Here is a 19,907-nt window from a genome sequence, read left to right on the forward strand (position 1 = left end):
TTAAATAATCAGCCAGATAAAATTCATATTAATCATTATATTATATTATCGATATTCGTTCATTTACTCGTGCTAATTACAAAATAAAATGTTCTCTTTTCTTGAATAACACCTACATCACCGTCTGCGATATTTAAATTTCTTATTTAATGCTTATTTAAAAGTCAGATACCTTTTTAATTCCTCTCAAGTTAAACGAGTAAATTTACTTGTTATAGTTGTAACATAAAATGGCTATTTTCTTCAATACCACTTGCATCGCTGTACGTGATACAAATATTAATTATGTATCGAATAATATGTACCAATTGGCTGTAATCGCGGTTAGGTATTTCTTCGTTTAATCTATCAAGAGATCTATTAGGCTATTAGCGAAAGACTTATTGATTCCTCAATGATGTATCTTAACTTAAATCTTAAAGATTAACTAAATGATTATATTTGATTAGTATTCGACAGTGTCTATCATATTCAGCCATCTTCTTTTATAATTGATACTGCTCGGATCAATTATTTTATAATAAATTGCAGATTATGCCACGGTATATTATAAGATATTTGTCTATAGCTCTTTTTTTCTAATTCATTGATTTTATTATTAGTCTCGTTGGTTTTTCCTGTGAGTATCTGCTGTACGTACATTGGAAATACATAATGGATACGTACATTATATATATATTTTAAAATATAAAAATAAAAAATTAACAATACTATTATAAATATTGCTATTATAATTAATTAATAATAATTTAATTAGATAATTAAATTAAAATAATTTATAAATATTTAACGTAATAAAATAAAATTTTTTAATAAAATTGATAAAAATTGAATTATCTTGTATATAAGTATATATTAATATATAATTATTAGTTTTAAATATATTAATTTTAAAATCTTTATACATATATTTAATTTTATAAAAAAATTAAAATATAAATATAAATATTTTAACTTTAAATTGAAAAAATTCATTATATATAATTAAGTATTTATATATAAAAATTAATATAAATTATAAATATTTTATTATCTTGAGATATATAATTAAATTATTATTAATAATAGGTAATATTAATTTATAATTATTTATTTATTTATATATATATATATACGTCGGGTTTACATTAGAATTAGGGTTAGGGGCGTGAAACGAATCTTCGTTTGGGTTACACGTTGTCGTTATGCAATAGAGAAGACATTGACTAGTGCAAATACGATTACCATAGAACCGGACAAGTAACCGTGGTTATTAGATACTCGAGAGACTAATGACAATGATCCTAGGTTCAATAACGAATCCGCGGGCAACGGGACGGTAGTCGTACGCACTCGCAAAAAATCTAAGTCGGATTCTGTGTTAATATTCGCTGACCGTAAGGAGTTAATCCTTTTTTGTCGATGAGACTGCAAGAGAGAGAGACTTTCCGACCCGGTGATACCCCAGAGGAAAAATATGACGGGGTGTGTCTAAGGACACGAGATCATCGGATTCGTCGGGGACATCCTACGTTCGGAAAGTAAGGGAAATTGACGCTGCTGCTAATTGGCCAATCTCCATATCGGTAGTTAGAAAAGGATGCTAGCCGCCCTTGAGGGAGTGTTGCTAGTGGGAGGCGTCGTTCGTGGAAAAATAGGTCTCTCCTGTCTTCCCGTAACTGGGACAAAGACTGTGTATCTGTTGAAGGATTTTAGGTAACTAGATATTAGTGTTTATGACGGTCCTCGGGCTAGCCGATCACGTACTGTGGAGACGCGTCGATATCTGGTAAACATCCTGCCCGGAGAATAGGATCTGCGTGTGGCGAGCTACGGGACAGAAACCGTTGGAATGTTTACTGCCATGTGCCGCTACAAATCTTTCTTTTAAGGAGAGCTATAGGATTACTTAATGCCTTTGTTAGATGGAGAGTTCGTCCCGTTGACCGTGTGACACCAATTACCTCTCAGAGAAAAGACATCGACTCCCGACTGTCGGACGCCAACGCCGCGACGCATCTTAGTCCCCATCAGAGATAAGGCCCCAACCCCGACTTTCGGACTCCTTGGAATCCACACCAAACCCCCCAACATCCCCAAGCCAGGGTGTATATAAGCCGAGACTTCACCCAGCCCGGGGAGTTCTCGTTCTAGTTGCTGTTCTTGTACAACACCCCTTTCTCTGTTCAACGTTATTCTACTGTAAGTGCCAAAGTCATAATAAAGTTCGATAAAAGAGAATTAATAGTTGGGCTACGACTCAGCTTTCTTTTCTCTCGCAACCCAAGTATCCATTTTACGTGACATTTTGGCGATCCGTGCCAGGATCCATCAACTTCAAGAAAACGAAATTACGCATTTCGGATGCGATCGACTGCAGATCAGCTCACTTTGCGTGAAAACGACTTCTACGGAAAGCGGACTACGGTCATCACCAAAACTGAAACTGGTCACGAAAAGAAGAATATTCAGGTAAAGAACTGGATTCTTTTAAATATTATCGTACTCGTCGCAATAGCTTCGCTAGTACAGACTCCAACAACAGTACAATAACCACTATGAGCAAAAAATCAGAAGACACATCTTCTGTTAGCCCTATGGCTACTGGTGTGAATCCAAGTATTCGGGCCATACTAGACGCTATGCAGAAGCAGAACGAAATCAAGTTAAGAAAACTGTTAAAGGAGACTATTAAAGAAGCTACTAGTCGGAGTTATCAGGGTAGTTTAGTTTCTAATAATTTGAACAAAAGCTTGGAGAAAACAGACGTTACTGTAGGAAATGAAGAAATGGTTTTGAAAGAATTTTCAAAAGAATTGCAGTCTAATGTAGAAAATTCTTATGAAAAGAAAGTATCAATTGACACCGCTTCACAGGATTATATTTTCATTAAAACAGACTTAATGTTTGATGTCAATAGCTCGACAGAATACCAGAAAGAGTCTGTGAAACGAAGGAAAGAAGATATTGCAGTATTGTATAATGATTTGTCACCATCTTCGTCACAAGATACTCAAAATTTACAAGAATGGTTTGACAAAAAAAGTAAAAGTTTAGGAGAAGCAGAAAAAGATCATAACAAGAAGGACAATATTTCAATGAGAAATATTTTGGACGGCGATACAAATAAAGAAAACCAAATTGAAACGAAGGAATTAGAAGCAGTTAGTAAATCAATTGCTGAAAATGATACAAAATCAATAGACAACGTTGAACAAAATATATCATTAGAATCCATACAAAAAGCAAGAGATAATGCTTACAATAATGAACATTTGCTTATAGAAGAAGACCAAATGATGACAGCGAAAAATGCGTGTGACACTACAGAATCAAAAACTTCAGCAGATCTTATGTCGAGAAATTTAGATGCTAATACACAAGAGAAGTCTTTAGAGAATAAAGATGACAAGAATCCATCTCCATCTATGTTAGATAGTAGTAAACGGAGCAGTCGTTATAATGTTGCTGCAAAGCCTGCTACTTCGCCAAAATTTGAAGAAATTGTTTATAATCAAACCAGACAATCAAACACAAATAAAATTTTGCGAAGCGCTTTAAAGACGAAATTAATCGAAGACAAGTCTGAAATAATTAATAAACAAAAGGCATCGGAAAATGTAGAAAATAAATTTGCCAAAGAAGAAAAAAGAGGTGTTAAACAAAAATCAATTTCAGATAGTGAAAACGAAACAACTGATACTCGTCAACGAAGGGAAGTTCTTTTAACGAACACAGCTAGTGATAGCGATAGGTATAAATCTGTAGAAAATGATAATGCAGCAACGGGTGTAATAGCAACTGATGAAGCGAAACATAGAGGCAGACCTAGGAGATCGGATAAAGTCGAAGTTAAAAAAGATGAAGATACAAGGAAGATCCTACAAAATGAGAAGTGTGGATTAGAAGAACAAAGAAAACTCGAAGAAGATACAAAAGAAGAAACTGCAGAGACAGAAGTCAATTCAAATTGACTGTATATTAAATAATAAGTGCGATTTACTTGATACCGAAAGAGCTATTGAAATTAATGATACGGTTCAAGATATTAAATTTACTGAAGGTAGAAGCCGCACTCAAAATGATATGGAAGATGTAGTAGAAGATTCACAAGAATTATCTAATAAAACTAAGTTATCAGAAATAAGGATTGCAGTTAACAAAATTGAATATACAAAAACTATTTTACGGAATAAAAAGAATTCATTAGAGAGAGAAAGAGGAGTAAGGAAAAAGAAGAAAATGTACAGACAGAAATTATTTCAAAAAATATATCAGATGATAAATGTGATTTGCTTTAGAAAAAAAAAAAAATATTATCCACAAACTACATTAGGAATTTATCTATTTTAGTGAGGAGAAAGAGAAAGGATAGAAGAGTTGATCAATAGACTGTGGATTTTGAAGCGTTTATGAAAAACTTACAATTTTAATAAAATATTCAATGTAAAGTCTTTGTTATAATATTCAGATAGATAGATGAAAAAAAAACTGAATTTGCATAATTACTCATGGCTTATTGATCAATCATGCGACTCGTTCAGAGGTAACTCGAGTTGTAAAGGCGACAATTTATTAAAAATGGTATATCTGACGTACGATGCATTTGCTCATGTTAAACTATTTAAATAAGTATAAAAATCACGCGAAAAAAAATCTACTGAGAATAATGTTGAACTAGTTAATAATAATAAATCATATAGTGAAACACAAACCTTAAATCAAGATTTTAAGTTCAAAAAAAAAAAAGAAAAAAAAAGAAGAAAGAAGTTGATAAAATGACAGCAACATGTAGCAGCAGGCGAGAGAAAATAAGCCAAATTTCTAAAAGAAGAAACGATGCTCAAGAACTCGAAATTTCTCGAGTGGATATGCTAAACAACGAATTTAATGAACAGTTGAAAGAACGTGAAACAGCAATAGAAGACTTACATCAAATGTTAAAGCATCAATCGGAGATTCATAAAGTTACCTTAAATGAAGCAAGTTTGAAAATAGGAGAACTCTCTGATAAAATTAAATGTTTTAAAGGAAAAGATAGCCAGATACCGAAACGTAATGAATTACTCGAAGAAGAACAGAATAAATGGAGAAATTTAGAAAAAATGATTACAGAAAAACTTGAAGAAGAAAAATCCCGTTAGGAAACAGCTGAAGACGAAGTGAGAAAGCTTTCCAAATATAACGAGCAACTTCTAAAAGATTATCAAGAAATCCATAAAAAAAAAAGAGAGAAAGGAAATACGCTGAGGTTGTTCATCATAATCACAGGTAAAGAATTAAACATGTACCTCAACTGAAAGATAAAATCAATCGACAGGATTTATATGCGAAGAACATAAGAACACAATATATAGAACAGCACAAGATGATCGAAAAATTGAGAGTAAAAGGAAAACGTGTGCATAATAAAGGTAAAGAGAACACATAATGTATCTTCACCAGGGGCGCATGATCCAAAATTAAATAATAAAATAAAAGGTTTTGTTACTGAAAAGTTAGAGAGATTTCATGACAACAAAAGCATTGCCTGTGCAGAGTGCAGTGTATCAATGTGCACTAAAAATGCAAGCAACGTGACGATTACTTTTAGAACACCACAAGCACCACGAAAACACAATCAAGACCAAACAAGATCAAGTTCAAAAGTGAAGTTACGTGAGCTTATTACTGCTAACGACCAAAAATTGAATTACGATCCCGAGCATCAACTCGCTGATCTTCAAGTAGAATGTTCCGACAAAAACAGGACGACACAAGATTTCGAGAAGCACATAGAGGACATGAAGGAGGAAGTGCAAAAATTAGAATTGCAACTCGACGAGTTACAAAAAAAAAACACACACACACACACGCACGTAAAAAGAGTTCAATCTTTTGGAATACAAATTGAAGAACTAACAATAAAATTAGAAGAAATAACATAAGTCACAAATATGAAGTTGACTTGCTGGAACAAAAAAAAAAAGGCCAAACTTAATTCATGTGTTAGTAATTCAATGGAGGAACGTGAAGCTGGAGCTAAAGATGCAAAAGAGATAAAATGTAGTTCTTGAACCACAAGGACAAATAATCTGCCCTTCAATATGAACTAGACGAACTAAAGGGTGAATATGAAAAAGTGGGTGATTTTGGATATAAATATGAAGAAGAAACTAATAAATTGAAACTGGATTTTGAAAAATAAGAAAAATGATCCTTGTCAATGAAAATAAATTTGAAATATTGCGTAGGGTAGAAATTGAGGGTAAAGTAAAAGATATGAACGAACAAAATAATTTTCTTAGAAAAGAACTGGAAAACGTCCAAAAACTTTCCAAAGATGTTAATAATCGCTTACTCGAGGCGAACCAAGAATTAAAAGATTCACATAGAAAACACACTCTTATTTGAAAATTGAAAAAAAAGAAAAAAAACATCAGGAAGAATTAGGTGATATAATAAAACTTCATGATGAAGAAAAATATAAACTGATACAGCATTGGTGTTCTGTAGAATGTCAAACTGCCATAAAGGGTTACATTGATGGAAAAGTGCAGTAAATATTTAAATAACAATCCATGACTTCTTAAGTAATTGTAACAATCTTGATGTTTTACTATGGAACAACTAGATGAAGTGCACAGTGACATTAATAAAGTAGAATCATCGATAAAAGTAGATGTATCTTCTTCATTAATATCAGAATCAACGACTGATATTATAAAGAATGCGCATGATATTCCAGATGATCAAAAAAAAAAAAAAAAAAGTCACAGGAATGTACAGATAATACAATTCAAGATGGTTTAGTAGTAAATAAATGTGATGTAACAGATTTAAATAAAAACAAAAAAAAATTTTTTAAATAAGGAAAGTAGTGAGACAGAGAGCATAAAGAACGCTGCGATTAATGAAGTAGAACAAAAAATAATAAATAAGGACCCACAAATTGATGATCAATATAAAAAAGAAAAAAGATGAGAAATTTCAAGAAGAGCAAGCAGAGAATACAACTGAGATTGGAGATCATTCAAGATATGCAGGTGACACATCTTTAGATAAAGAAAGTACGAACGATGTTGAAATATTTAATACAAATGAGGGTGAACAAAACATTGAGAAACACAACGTTTGTACAGTGTTAAATATAGATACAGTTAGTGTTACTAATGCTCAGTGTCAAGCATTAATTAAAACACTTGGTGAAACTTTTGATGATAAAGCCCAAACATTGCATCTCACGGATACAGACACAGATTTGTCTAAACTAGTTGATAGTAGTTCAGAAGTAATGGTACTGACTGTAGAAACTATTATATATTAATGATATGAATGAAAGTACAGAAGAAAATATTGTTTTAACTGTACATGAAAAGGATGCTGTTGTAAATTCCAATGAAGAAAAAAAAATGTTTCTGCAGAACAAAGACGAATGAAGAACGCTGAAATTGTAAATGAAGAATTTAATTCGATAGGTTAAGCACGAAAAAGTGATGGAACAATTATAGAAGTAATTTCAACAGAAATTGTGGCTCAAGAAGTTTCTGAAAATTGTAGCCAGAAATACAATTATGACATATTAAATCATACAAAGACAAGAAACGATTCTATAACTCCTATTACCTCAGGAGTAATTAGTGATCTAGAAACTGCAGATGACATTGATATTAAAGAAAAGAATAACAAGAAACAACAAATGGAAATGGCAAGATTGATCTTTTGATAGTTCACATAAAATTAATGTAGAAAAGAAAATTATTCATAATAAAATTGTCGTACTTATACATGTTGCTAATACAGAAGGAAGGAATAAATCTATAAGTGAAGCAGATAAAGTGCGCATAACTAACAAAAGAAGTGTCATTCAGGATATCTTTGATGATTGGGGCATTGAAAATGCAGATGACAGTCAGTCGGTATCTAAAGCTCCAGATACTGTGGAAATTGAATTGAAAAGTTTACTAAATGACACAAAAACACGAACTATAGAGGAAAGCACAGTTGTACTGGTTGACGAAGAAATTACATGCATGGAAAAAGAACCAGTTGTAGATGCTGAAAAGGTTTTAGAAGTTGCTAGACAAAACAAAGAAATGCAAGTATCAAAGGAACAACTGGATAACAATCAAACTATAAAGAAACAACAAGATAGTATAAAACCATTACTCAAAGACCACTAACTCATTCTATATCACAGGCTGTTAGAAAGTCTACAAAAGATTCAACACGTGATACTGCGGCATTTCGTCAAACTTAGCAAATTATCCCTATTAATCGTAGTCGAAATTTAACCAGCCAACAACCTTCACAGGTTGAAATAGCAAAAGCATATACCACGACGAAGAAGAACAAGTACAAGTCGAGCCAGTCAGAGTCCAATTCCATCGCTCCATACTGAGGAAACACTAAGATTTTGGAGGACCAAAATCAATCTAAAGAGGGGGGTATGTGACATCAATCACATCTCAACCTACATCAGTGATAATACATCGACACCCGACCTTCGGACACTTTTGGACACATCACCACCTTATCATCATAGCATACACCAAGACTGTGAGGCACCTTAGTCCACATCAGAGATAGGATATGGACCCCCGACCTTTGGACACTTTTGGATACATCACCACCTTATCATCATAGCATACACCAAGGCTGTGATGCACCAAAGTCCACATCAGAGATAGGATATGGACCCCCGACCTTCGGACACTTTTCTACATCATAACCTACACCTATCCCCTCAACATCCTAAAACCAAAACGTATATAAACCGAGACTTCACCCAGCTCGGGCAGTTCTTGTTCCTCTTCTAGTTGCTGTACTCATACAACCCTTATTCTCCGGTTCGGTGTTATTTTGTAAGTGTTTATAATAAAGTTTTATAAAGGAAAATAAGTAGTTGGGTTACGACTCAGCCTTCTTACTACCACCCAAGTACCAACTTTACGTGACAGGAGCCGCCTCGGACCTAAGACTGATAATATAGGACTTGGGTTAAGTAGTAGAAAGGTAGTCGCGATACACTGTGTGGTTTTTAATAGTTCTTACACACGGTGTGTACGCGAACCTTTCCCACCAAACTAGATTAAGAGTGGGGCCGCTCCACTGGGATACGTCGCAAGAGAGGGTAGGAGATCCGACCGGCCTTGGATACAGTATCCGGCCGTGGGAGGGAGGAATCCGTCTTCAATGTCTCTGCCATGTACATAGCTTTGTTTCCCCCTCCTTCCATTGTATCTAAGGCATGAGCCTGCTAGGTAAGCCTTACTGATGAGTCCACTAGCAGGCTCTGGACGAAACACACTTTTTTTCTTCTTTTTCTCCGTCTTCCTTCATATATCCGTGATAATTGTAGCCTGCTGGCTGTAGATGTCGCTTGCCGGGGTGTAGTACTGCTGTATTTCCTTCTTATTTAGATGTCGTGGAAGAAAAATCGGACTTTGGAAGAGTACGAGGCGTCGGGATTTGAACCCGGGATCCGAACGTTTGTACTCTATGGCGCTAACCACTGCGCCGCCGTCGTCCGACACTAGTTGGTTTCGAGTGGTGAGATTTGCGTTCTCGTGTGCCGCCACGAGAGGAAATCTCAGTGTGGGTGTGCTTTCTGAACGAAGAACGCGGATTCGTTGTTCACACTTTTCGTTAGGAAAGTGAGGGTGCCCATTGATTATAGCCAACGTTAATGAATGAAGATAGGAGGAGGAAGCCTCCTACCAACGTGGCTCGTGGGTGACATTGTTTATTGGAAAAATAACTACCCGCTTTCTCCGTTATTTGTAAGAGTGCGCAATAAACCTAAGCATTGTTCTAAGGACCATCCATAAACCGAAAACACTTACAGGGTTAGAGATTCCTTCAAGCTATTAAGATTACGTCAAAGGATTCAGTTTATAGGATATAGTATGTAGTAGATCAGTATATAGTATAAAGTTTCAGACGACGCACGGACCATCGTACGCGCCGTAACAGAGAGAGTTATAAGAATATACATAAAATGTAATTAAACATCGCAAAAGTAACTTAATTAGAAATGACTAGAATGTATGATGTATAATATAATGAATTCAAATTGTCTAAAAAATATTACAAATTTATAGAGATTTTACTATAAAATGTTTTTAACAGAAGCTGATACAGTTATATAGCATTTTCAAGCATTTACGAACATTAATGTACGAATTTGAAATTAGCAATATTGAAGCGCGGTACTCGGAAAGACGAATGTACATGGATAATTGTATGCACTAATCAACGATACGGTTATAATTGCATGCTTGATAGAAAAATATCATCGTAAAATTGATATGATTTCATGGAAACGCGTCTAACTTGGTATCTCGAAAGTATCTTAAGCAAACTAATTAGCGTGCCTGTTATGTCTTTTAAAATGTAAATTAACATGTAACAAAGAAACCTTCATCAATTTGATTCGCTTCAAACTGCGCAAATAAGTAGTATAAATAATATTTGTGATAGATTTGGCATCAATTCCATGTTTCCTTTAATATTTGCCTTTAGAAAGTTCAATTCGTTTCACGATTATACAAATTACTAAAAAAATGTCTATATTAGTAATTTATTTATTTTGCATTAATCGTGACATGTTAGTTGCATTATGTTATATGTAAACTACCACAGAGGAAAAATGATAATCTTTCAGTTATTAGTTTTCTGATTTTAATGTCATTTTATGAGTACTTTAACACGAGGTACTTGTAAATGAAAACAACCAATTAGGTCTAAAAACATAAGCCTGTTACCAAGACTCTTATTAAATTGAACAAGCTTTTCAAAAATCGAACGTGTATATTAACGCGAACTTATTATTTGACTGATTTGACTGACATCCGAAATTGGTGAGATCATATGAAATTTTGCTTTTCGCGGTTCGGTGTATAAGAACGCGTCACCGATTGCTCAACTTTCGATATAAAAAGCGGATCAAGTCTACCGGATTATCCTACAGACACGCATTAATTCGTAAGAGTTAGTCATCATCTGGATAATAATTATCTGAAGAAACTTTCAACGTGAAAATATAAAATTTTCATTGATTACATATTGCGTTCGCCATAATTGAAAAAATGGTAAACCTTCGATCTCATCTTTCTAATACACATTTTCTTTACCTCGTGATAAATAAATTCTTGGAAATTTAGGAAAATTTTCAGTGATCATTTTAAGGAATTTGACAAATTTCCAACGAGACTATGTGACACCGTTAGGTAAAAGTGATTCAAATGTAGTAGCGATATTAAACGAGAAATCTATAAAGGTGTCATTAGAAATTCTAAGAATGTCTCTGCATCTTTCTCTTAGGTATCACGCCAATAGTTTTCATTACCGTGATGTAATATTTATCATGCTTATTTTGTACGTAAAACGAATCGTTGGAATATTCCCGAAGCTAACGAAGCATTTCCCAAAAGTTAAACCGAAGAAATTAACGCGAATAGTTAAGTGAAATTTTTCCATTAACTTGCTGACCAACCGGCAAATAAAAAATCATAAAAATTGTTTCAATGTGTTGAGGTCACGCATAACTTCTTTTTTCATTGACGATTACCAAACAGGTAAAATTTCGAAATTGTACGAAGGCCACGTGACCAGATCGTATTGGAATTTGAAGTGCATGGAAAAAGACAACTCGAAGTACAAACCTTGAGCTGTACTACTCGAAGTACAAACGTGAACTAATGGATGCAGAAAAGCAATTAACGCCAAACATCCGAACAGCATCTTGGAGCCCGTCATTGTTCTGAAATAAAAGAAGTGACGAATTAAAAAGACGCAGGACTAATAATAATAAAGGAAACTTAGTTCGTATTATAAATTGAATTTACATCAGAAAAGAAGCACGATCAAGCGAAACAGATCGTAGAAATGACAAATATCATCGATATACGTTTCAGTGTAATTTCACTTTTGAAAATTATTTAGTTTAATACGATCGTATTCATCGCTCTGAAACTTTCATTGTGCTGCAATTTGTGCTGCGTCTTTTTAATTTCTCTATCTTTCTGTGTTTTCGGAAAAATTACTTGAAAGATTAAGAATTGCTTGCCTTATTTTATTTTCGATTAGTTAGGATTTGATTATTCCAGGTAAGCTTTATTATTTATAACAGGTTTTATCACTTGTTTATTATTTAGGAGTTTGTTATTTTAGGATTAGTACCTTTTAGGATTTCTTATCCTTCGAGTTTCTGTTTCAGATATCTAGGTCTATTTCAAGATGTTTTATTACATTAGGATTATTTATTCGATTAAGATAATTTAAGAGTTTCACAATGTACAAAGAAATAATCGCGTGAAATTTAGATTTATGCTTTAAACGTATTAAACACGCGGTAATTTCAATGTCTATAGCCTCGAACGTGTTCTGATTAGTTGTGTCATTGTTTGTGACATTGAAATCACAAAAATCCATTGCAAGTGTGCTGTCATGCAATGTGGATGTAATTGGGTTTTTTGGGTATTTCCTGTATCGTCTGATTTGTACAGTACTATTTTAACGCAAGGACAGGAAAGTTATTATATATTTCCCGTCCATTATTTGAATTGTTGTGAAGTGTAACGAATTATATTCGATTCGAGGAGATGTTAATGAATTACCCATTTCATATGTCATTACATGGAAATAAAAATCATTGCAAAAATAATTGATCTAATGACAACGGAATTTCCAATATTTTTTTGTTTCGTCACGTCTTTTTCATAATATATCTTTTATAGGTACGTGATTTATTAATCGTTCGAATGCAAATAATTATTCGTATAATATTCAAATGATTCTAGCCATAAAATAAATTAAAACGATACCTGTCAATGATATGCAATCTGCGTATGACGTCAACCTCGATCTATGCTTATACAAGAAATTTTATCAATCAATGACTAGATATACAATAATCAAATATTATAAAATTTCCTGAAAACCTTTAGGTGTTAATATTAAGGTGTTAATATCTTTAATATTTGCAAGTTATTGTTTAGCGCTAATTAGTTAGAATGTAACAAGTGGTGTACCAGAATTGAGATAATTAAGCCACACGAACAATCTTATTTAGATCTTTTTAATTTTTTAATTCTCTTTTGCTCTAATACTTCGTAAAATTAATCTTCATTAGCTACTACACTTCATAGAATAACAAGAGATAATTTTTCTTATATAACGTTTCATTCATAAAATCTATCATTAAAGTATATCTTCATAAAAATATCATTCCATACTAACGGTATATTTGGTGTCATACGAGATAACAGTTACCAGTGATGACATATGTAACTTTATAAAGATATCTCGTTTTATTATATATTAAAAGAATGTACTCATTGCTGCTATATTTCAGATGAAAAAAAGGAGGCAATGATTTTACAGTAAAATCGTTCGTTTACAACTGATTCATTTACATTTCATGATAATACTGTGCATTCTGAATATGCTATGATTTGGTTTAAAATAATAAATAGTCCATTCTTGCATACTATTGCTCCAGCTTTACTTGTATTTTCGATATTGGTATAAATAGAAAGACAATTAATGTCGTTCGAGTCTATTTTCGGATCATTTATATTACGTTTAATCCATATAGTTATTATATGAGACATAGTATCGTAAAATTTGAAAGAATAAAACGTTCGTACAGGAAGTACATTTTATAAGAACTCCAACAAATCTGCGTGTGCACCTAAAATACAAACTGATAGTGATTGTTCATAAGTTTATATACATTATCTAATGTCAATCGAAGGTATCAATTCTTTCTCTCCATAAGAGTACTTTTTCATTTATGTGTGTTCAAAAATACATGTGTTCAACCGTGAAGCATATGTCACCTACAACGAAAAAGAGTTTTCCTATACTTAATATTTCCTTTATATACCTATGAAAGTCTATTCTTCGCGTAGTATGAAATTATGAATAAATCTGGAATATTGTTCAATCTGAAAAGAAAAATAACTTATTGACATCATTCATTGATACGAGATTCAGAATGTTTGTTTTGTCTTGCAGAAAAAGAAGGCAGCCCTTTCTTTTAATGTGAAATAGAAAGCGAAAATTTGAAAACAGATTTTTTGGAAATTTACTTGCAAATATCGTTTTCAATATCGTGATTTTCTTCCCAATGGTACTGTACTTTCAAATTTTCCAGTATCCCTCTAAAAACAAAAAGTCGAACCTCGTTATTATTAACGTAGGCATTATAAGGAAGAGAAGTATTAGAAAGCAGCTCCTTTTTATTATGGATTTCTTTATAATCATGTAAATAAGAAATTCCGGAAATTTTTTCCTCAAGAATTTAATTCTTGTGTTTTGATTGATAATTATTACACTGCATACTAACTTTTCGCATACTGTTCGCGTCTAACAATTTCCTAATAATAACTACTTCAAAATTACATATGTTCTTGCACGAATTCAAAAGTACGTATGATACAATTACAATTGATTCTAAAATAATAATTATTTGAAGATATTAAGATACTAATTAAACGTTTCACTATATTTCAAAATCTGGAACAACAAATTTTTATTTATAAAAAATGAAACTGTGGTTATATATTCTTTGTCATGATGCTATTTCTTATTACCATGTCGACATTTTTTAAAATTCATTTTGTTATCTCTACGCAATATGAAAATTCATATACTGCTTAATATTTTTTACATATTATCCATCCACCGCATGATATCTCCTGAAAAATCAAAATATTAATGTTATATTATTACAATGCTTCTTAAATTTCAATTTTTGACAAATTTGAAATCCAATATATTTTGCACAATTATTATTTATCAAAAAATTCTAAGTTAGTAACTTTCTTTTCAAATGGCAAATAACATATACTTTGACTTACCTGTAACTTTTTGCTCCTAATCATCATTTCCTCTTATAGAACATCATTATTGTTCTTATAATTACTACCAGTGTCATAGATATTGTAGTGGCTACAACTGAATTAATAGAAAATGATAAATAACTGTGTATAACACTAACACATAACTGTGTATAACAATGACACATAACTTTTACTTACATATCAGTCGATAAGGGATTACTGTGATATCCTGTTGATGTTTCTTAAGGCACTTGATTAGGTGTGATACGGTATCATTCCTTATGGTATACTGTAGATAAGTATTTTAGAAAATGACAAGAATAAATCTAAATTATTCAGAGGTTCCAGTTTCGGCTTAGACATAAATACAGGACCATTTGCAAAGAAGAAAGGGTGCGTTTCTACAGCCTCGTTATAGTAACCATGAATACCAATCTCTGAATTACTGGTTAGTAAACATAAATATCCTATAAAATTTAATATATTTCTTTAATTTTTAATACATACATGAGTTAGTAGTTCTAAATTATGAATCATCCTACCTGTGATATTACACTTTTCCTTATAATATCATCACTCAAGTGAACAACATTAAGATCATGTAAACCATGTCATCCTATCTTACTGTGAAGATACTTAGTTATGTTATCTAACATTATAAAAATATCATCAAATTCAAGTCCTTTTATTCACATCACATGGCCACGACGATCTGGTTCTTCGTTATATAATGTTCTAAAATTTGTCGTACATATAGGATGTACAAACCGTGATATCAAGGTATCAGTTCTTCCTTCCCAAGGGACAGTTTCATTAAAATTCTGATAGAATTAAAAATTAATTATTAATATTCTAACAATCATATATGTTAAATACATTATAGTCAACGATATATACCTGAGCGAATGTAGGGGTGATTCCTTGATAATTATAAATGTCATCAGCCCACATCATTGTGCCACTTCTTTGTACTCCAGCCTCTAGATTAACAGCCTAAACAAACATACAAAATTTTATAGAAGCTGTACAAAATATAGTATATACGCGCAATATTGAAGCGTTCAAGGGGATATAAAGGTAATGTACATCACATACACTTGTACTCTCATGCAACAAAATACAATTAGATTTAATAGTATAAGCTCTTTTATTCATCATAATAGATTGGAAATTTAAGTGTCTTACGAGGGTGAGTAAAAAGTTACCCGCTCTGTCGGTGTAGAATTTATTTTAAGCAATTGTCAAAAAAGACATACATCATTTTTTGACATAATCACTCAATTTCTGTATACACTTTGTCCATTTGCTGAAAGACCTTCGTATTTTCTCATTAAAAAATGTTTTGGGCTGAGCTGCGAACCACGAATGCATCGTCGTCTTCACCTTTTCATCAGCTTTTTCGGCATCCATCTCGCACAAACTTTTTAAAACCCAAATCTGTCGTGCACTATTGCATAAGCAGAGCCGTGGCTGATTTGCAAATGATTTGCCACATTATCCAGCTTCACTCGTCTATTCCATAGAGCATAAGTTCATGAGCACGTTCAATGTTGTCATCATGGATGTGGACGGGTTTCCAGCTGTTTTTTCATAACACTTCTGCGATCTTCTTTGAACTTTTGTACCCATTCAAACACACTTCGTGACAAAACACTTTCTCCATAATGTGCATTAAATCTTTGATAAATATAGGCATCAAACATAACCTCCGACCACAAGAAACGAATCACAGCATCCTGCACTGTTTTCCTGCAAATCACCATTGCAAAGCGCCATTACTCGCGCAACGGTCACAAACGAATTGACGTGACACAATGAAACCTACGCAGCAGCAATGAACAGATATTGACGTCATACGAAGAGTGCAGATGTATCAATACGGTGGATAGAAGTTTTAACTATCTGGAGTGCGGATAAATTTTTACCGAGAGTCGTATAGGAATCTATAATCTGTAAGTACACCTTTGGCTGAATGGAAATTTCTCTTACATATAGTCAAAAATGCAGAAACAGTGTATTGAATTGGAAAGTGATAAAAAATAAGTGAAGTTTCGAGGTTGCATGTGATTGCATGAGTACACAGGACGTTTTTAGCGAATAAAAAATAATTTTGAAAGACACGAGACTTATCTTGTATTTCATGTACTCTCTGTGTCCGAATTTCCAGAAGCTCTCTATCTTATGACGTGTTTTAGATTAGCCGGAAAATTTTGTATGTACATACAAGAAGTATACGATCTAAGTGGAATATTCCATTATTCTCTTGATACAACAGAAACGAAATTTACAGAACTTCTCAGAAAGTTGGTTTATTATTACCAAATTAATAGAATTAATATACGTTTATCATCTTTACATACCTAAGTCGTGGAGGTTTATCGTGCGTAAAAAATTAGTGTCGTTTCAAAGTTACATTTCGTACATTTTAAGCCTATAATTTGTAACGTACAAAACAATGTAAATTTGAGCTGTTTCTTATCTCCTCAATAAGAAAATCCAACTTTACGTTTTTTACACAATGATGTTTATGGAACAGTAATATCATATTATTGCATCGCTTGGAGAATGAAGTCAAGGTACGATGTGACCCTAGTGTAAACGCTGGGATACCCAGCTGTGTCGCACTTATAAGCATAAGACACAATACCTATTAAATACGAGGTTCATTCATGTTGTATCAGCAGTGGTCCGCCGCGGTCAGCCTGAAAGGATCGTTAAATTTTTAATCAAAGATACTGAAATATATCGATCGAATTGTATTGAAATTATACTTATATACAGTAATAATCTTCTATTGATTTGTGTATTGAAATACTCCAATTTATAATGTACATGTTATATGTATTTTGAGCAAAACTAAGATTAGAAGGAAATTAGATTAAATACCATAATGAGGTGTGAGAAGTGGGCAAAACTATTGAATTGTGTTTATCTATTATTTCTAATGTTTAAGACGTCGATTTGATGTTAATTCGAATTGACGTGTCTTCAGATACCGTATAGTTTGTAGTAACTCTGTAACTTAATTACCGTACAAGAATCCTCTCTACCCTGAGCATGTTCGGCGCATATTATACCCTCAGTGATATCAGGTGCATTAGGAAATTTGGAATAAGCTATTTTGCATTCGGCATTCTTAATCACTGGCATTTGTACTTCCATTAATGCATTACGTCGTGGTCGTCCTACGAAGAAAATAAGAAAGATATTTAAGACTGGAACTGTTTAATTTTATTATAAAATTGATATCACTTACTATATCTTAATGCTCCTCATCCAGCAACAAGGGGGTTATAGCCGACGAAGTTGCTCTTTCGTAGGGGCTCCTTTGTACAAATGGGATATACGTACCCTGAAAAATAAAAAAATAAATGAAAATGCAGGAAACGAATGACCAAAAGTATAAGAAAGAATTGTACACGCTTTATGACACAATATATGTGTACAGTAAGAAATTTCAGGATATGATACTTCAGTAATACTCAATAGCATATATATATATATATATATATATATATATATATATATATATATATATATATATATATATATATTTGAGGACTTACTCGAAAATGGCACCTCCTCCACCAATCTAAGAATGGCAATATTATGATTGTGTATGTTTTCTATTCCATCCATATGTGCACAATGTGCTGCGGTCAAAACATGCCTAGCCGATATCAGGGAACCTCCGCACTTCCATAGTGGTTTGTCTGGGTTTCGGGGATTACGAAAACCTAATGCAGCGATCCATGGCCAAGCGCCTAAAATGCAATAGTCAGTTGTGAATATACATAATTTTTTCTCACATAATGAGTAACAACGATTATTACCTATTCGATATTCGATCATACAGCAGATGATAAGTACATACGTACAAATACTCTGAAATAGAGATTTGATAAAGACAGAAATTAAATTTTTATTCCAGTGGAATACAAATTATTAAATAATTCTATATAATTTCTATTTGAACTATACCGAACTATAAAGTTCAAACGTGTAATTTCTGCCCTAACAGTTTTTGATCTCTATCCATATTATTACTCCTATATCAATTTTTTATTTCAAGCAAAAAGATACTCTTCCTAACATGAAGTAAAAGAAAGAAATAATTCAAGTTAATAAGTAAAGTTACTACCGATAAAATCATAGCATTATTATTTAGTCTAATTGAAATGTACATTGATGTGCTGTTTAATGCCTTTAAAGTTCATTCTTTGCAGTAAATGGCTTATTATTAATCAGAAAGAAAGACATAAAACGTACCAAGTTCAGCTGGTTTACCATCGACCACCCTGGTATGAGAGACGTTGCTAAAACCACAGTATGGTGGTCGCAAAGCCTTATACTTATACACAGTTTTTATTAAAATTTCTCTCTTCTCTTTGTTTGGATCGTTCGGACAGCAAACGATCGTAACATTGCCCTGGTATCTGCACACTGATCGTCTATAAAAATCGGTGGCTGTACGGTACTGTATCTGCCATATTTCTTGCAGAGGTTTACATTTTCTGTAGTCAAGGCACCTGCCTTCTTGATTGTCCGGTGTGGTACATGCTGGATCAAACAATTTTAAAACATTTATACAGTTCAAAGATGCGTAAGAAAGCGACACCGATTACTCAACTTTCGAAGTAAAAAGCCGATCAAGTCCACCGGATTGCCCTACAGACACGTATTAATCCGTAAGAGTTAGTCATCATGTTGATAATAATTATCTAAAGAAACTCACGTGAAAATATAAAATTTTAATTGTTATATTAATAATTTAATTATAATTTAATAATAATAATTTAATTTAAAATGAGTGAGGGCTAGGAGATCATCTGGATCGGTGGAGATAGGAGTTAGCGGGCGGGAATTGAGGACTGCTTCTATTTCTATGATAAGAATATTACGGTGTTAAGCTCATATGTTTCTGTTTCTCCACTCGCGCTGCGCCATAATATCCTTTGATATTTCCGATCCTCTGGTCGTACGAGGAATTGCCGATACATTTTCTCGATGTCGCCAGTGAGTACGTACTGATGAGCGCGGAATCTAATTAATATACAAAATAAATTGTGAATTGATTCGAGAATATAGGATTTCCCCATT

At 32.9% G+C, this 19,907-nt stretch overlaps 1 protein-coding gene across 5 annotated transcripts; it reads right to left on the reverse strand.

Annotated features, from left to right (window-relative positions):
* Positions 1-14,186: 14,186 nt before the first annotated feature.
* On the reverse strand, positions 14,187-19,849 carry LOC143305000 (venom serine protease Bi-VSP-like). Of its 5 annotated transcripts, none has more exons than XM_076627553.1 (9): positions 19,077-19,849; positions 18,641-18,692; positions 18,374-18,571; positions 17,838-18,159; positions 15,705-17,509; positions 15,350-15,628; positions 15,006-15,274; positions 14,826-14,922; positions 14,187-14,663 (listed from the first exon to the last, which is right to left on the reverse strand). In XM_076627553.1, exons 1-4 carry the CDS (start codon positions 19,095-19,097, stop codon positions 18,080-18,082), a joined length of 351 nt encoding a protein of 116 aa, XP_076483668.1. In that variant the 5' UTR covers positions 19,098-19,849; the 3' UTR covers positions 14,187-14,663; positions 14,826-14,922; positions 15,006-15,274; positions 15,350-15,628; positions 15,705-17,509; positions 17,838-18,079. The 5 variants fall into 5 exon arrangements, with proteins under 5 accessions (XP_076483668.1, XP_076483665.1, XP_076483667.1 ...); XM_076627550.1 differs by having other exon boundaries at positions 17,838-17,992; positions 18,064-18,159; positions 18,374-18,692; XM_076627552.1 differs by having other exon boundaries at positions 15,705-15,800; positions 16,013-17,509; positions 18,374-18,692.
* Positions 19,850-19,907: the final 58 nt, after the last annotated feature.

The sequence above is a fragment of the Bombus vancouverensis genome, unplaced genomic scaffold (assembly GCF_051014615.1).
Source record: "Bombus vancouverensis nearcticus unplaced genomic scaffold, iyBomVanc1_principal scaffold0073, whole genome shotgun sequence".
Classification (NCBI taxonomy): Eukaryota; Metazoa; Arthropoda; class Insecta; order Hymenoptera; family Apidae; genus Bombus; species Bombus vancouverensis.

Bases quoted from the DNA above. Each gene is read 5' to 3' on its own strand.
- LOC143305000 (XM_076627550.1), bottom strand. From the start codon at position 19,097: ATGGTAAACCAGCTGAACTTG. The intron at 18,693-19,076 runs GTACGTTTTATG...TCTCTATTTCAG, and splicing joins TGGTAAACCAGCTGAACTTG to AGTATTTGTACGTATGTACT. The intron at 18,160-18,373 runs GTAAGTCCTCAA...TTTATTTTTCAG, and splicing joins GGAGGAGGTGCCATTTTCGA to GGTACGTATATCCCATTTGT.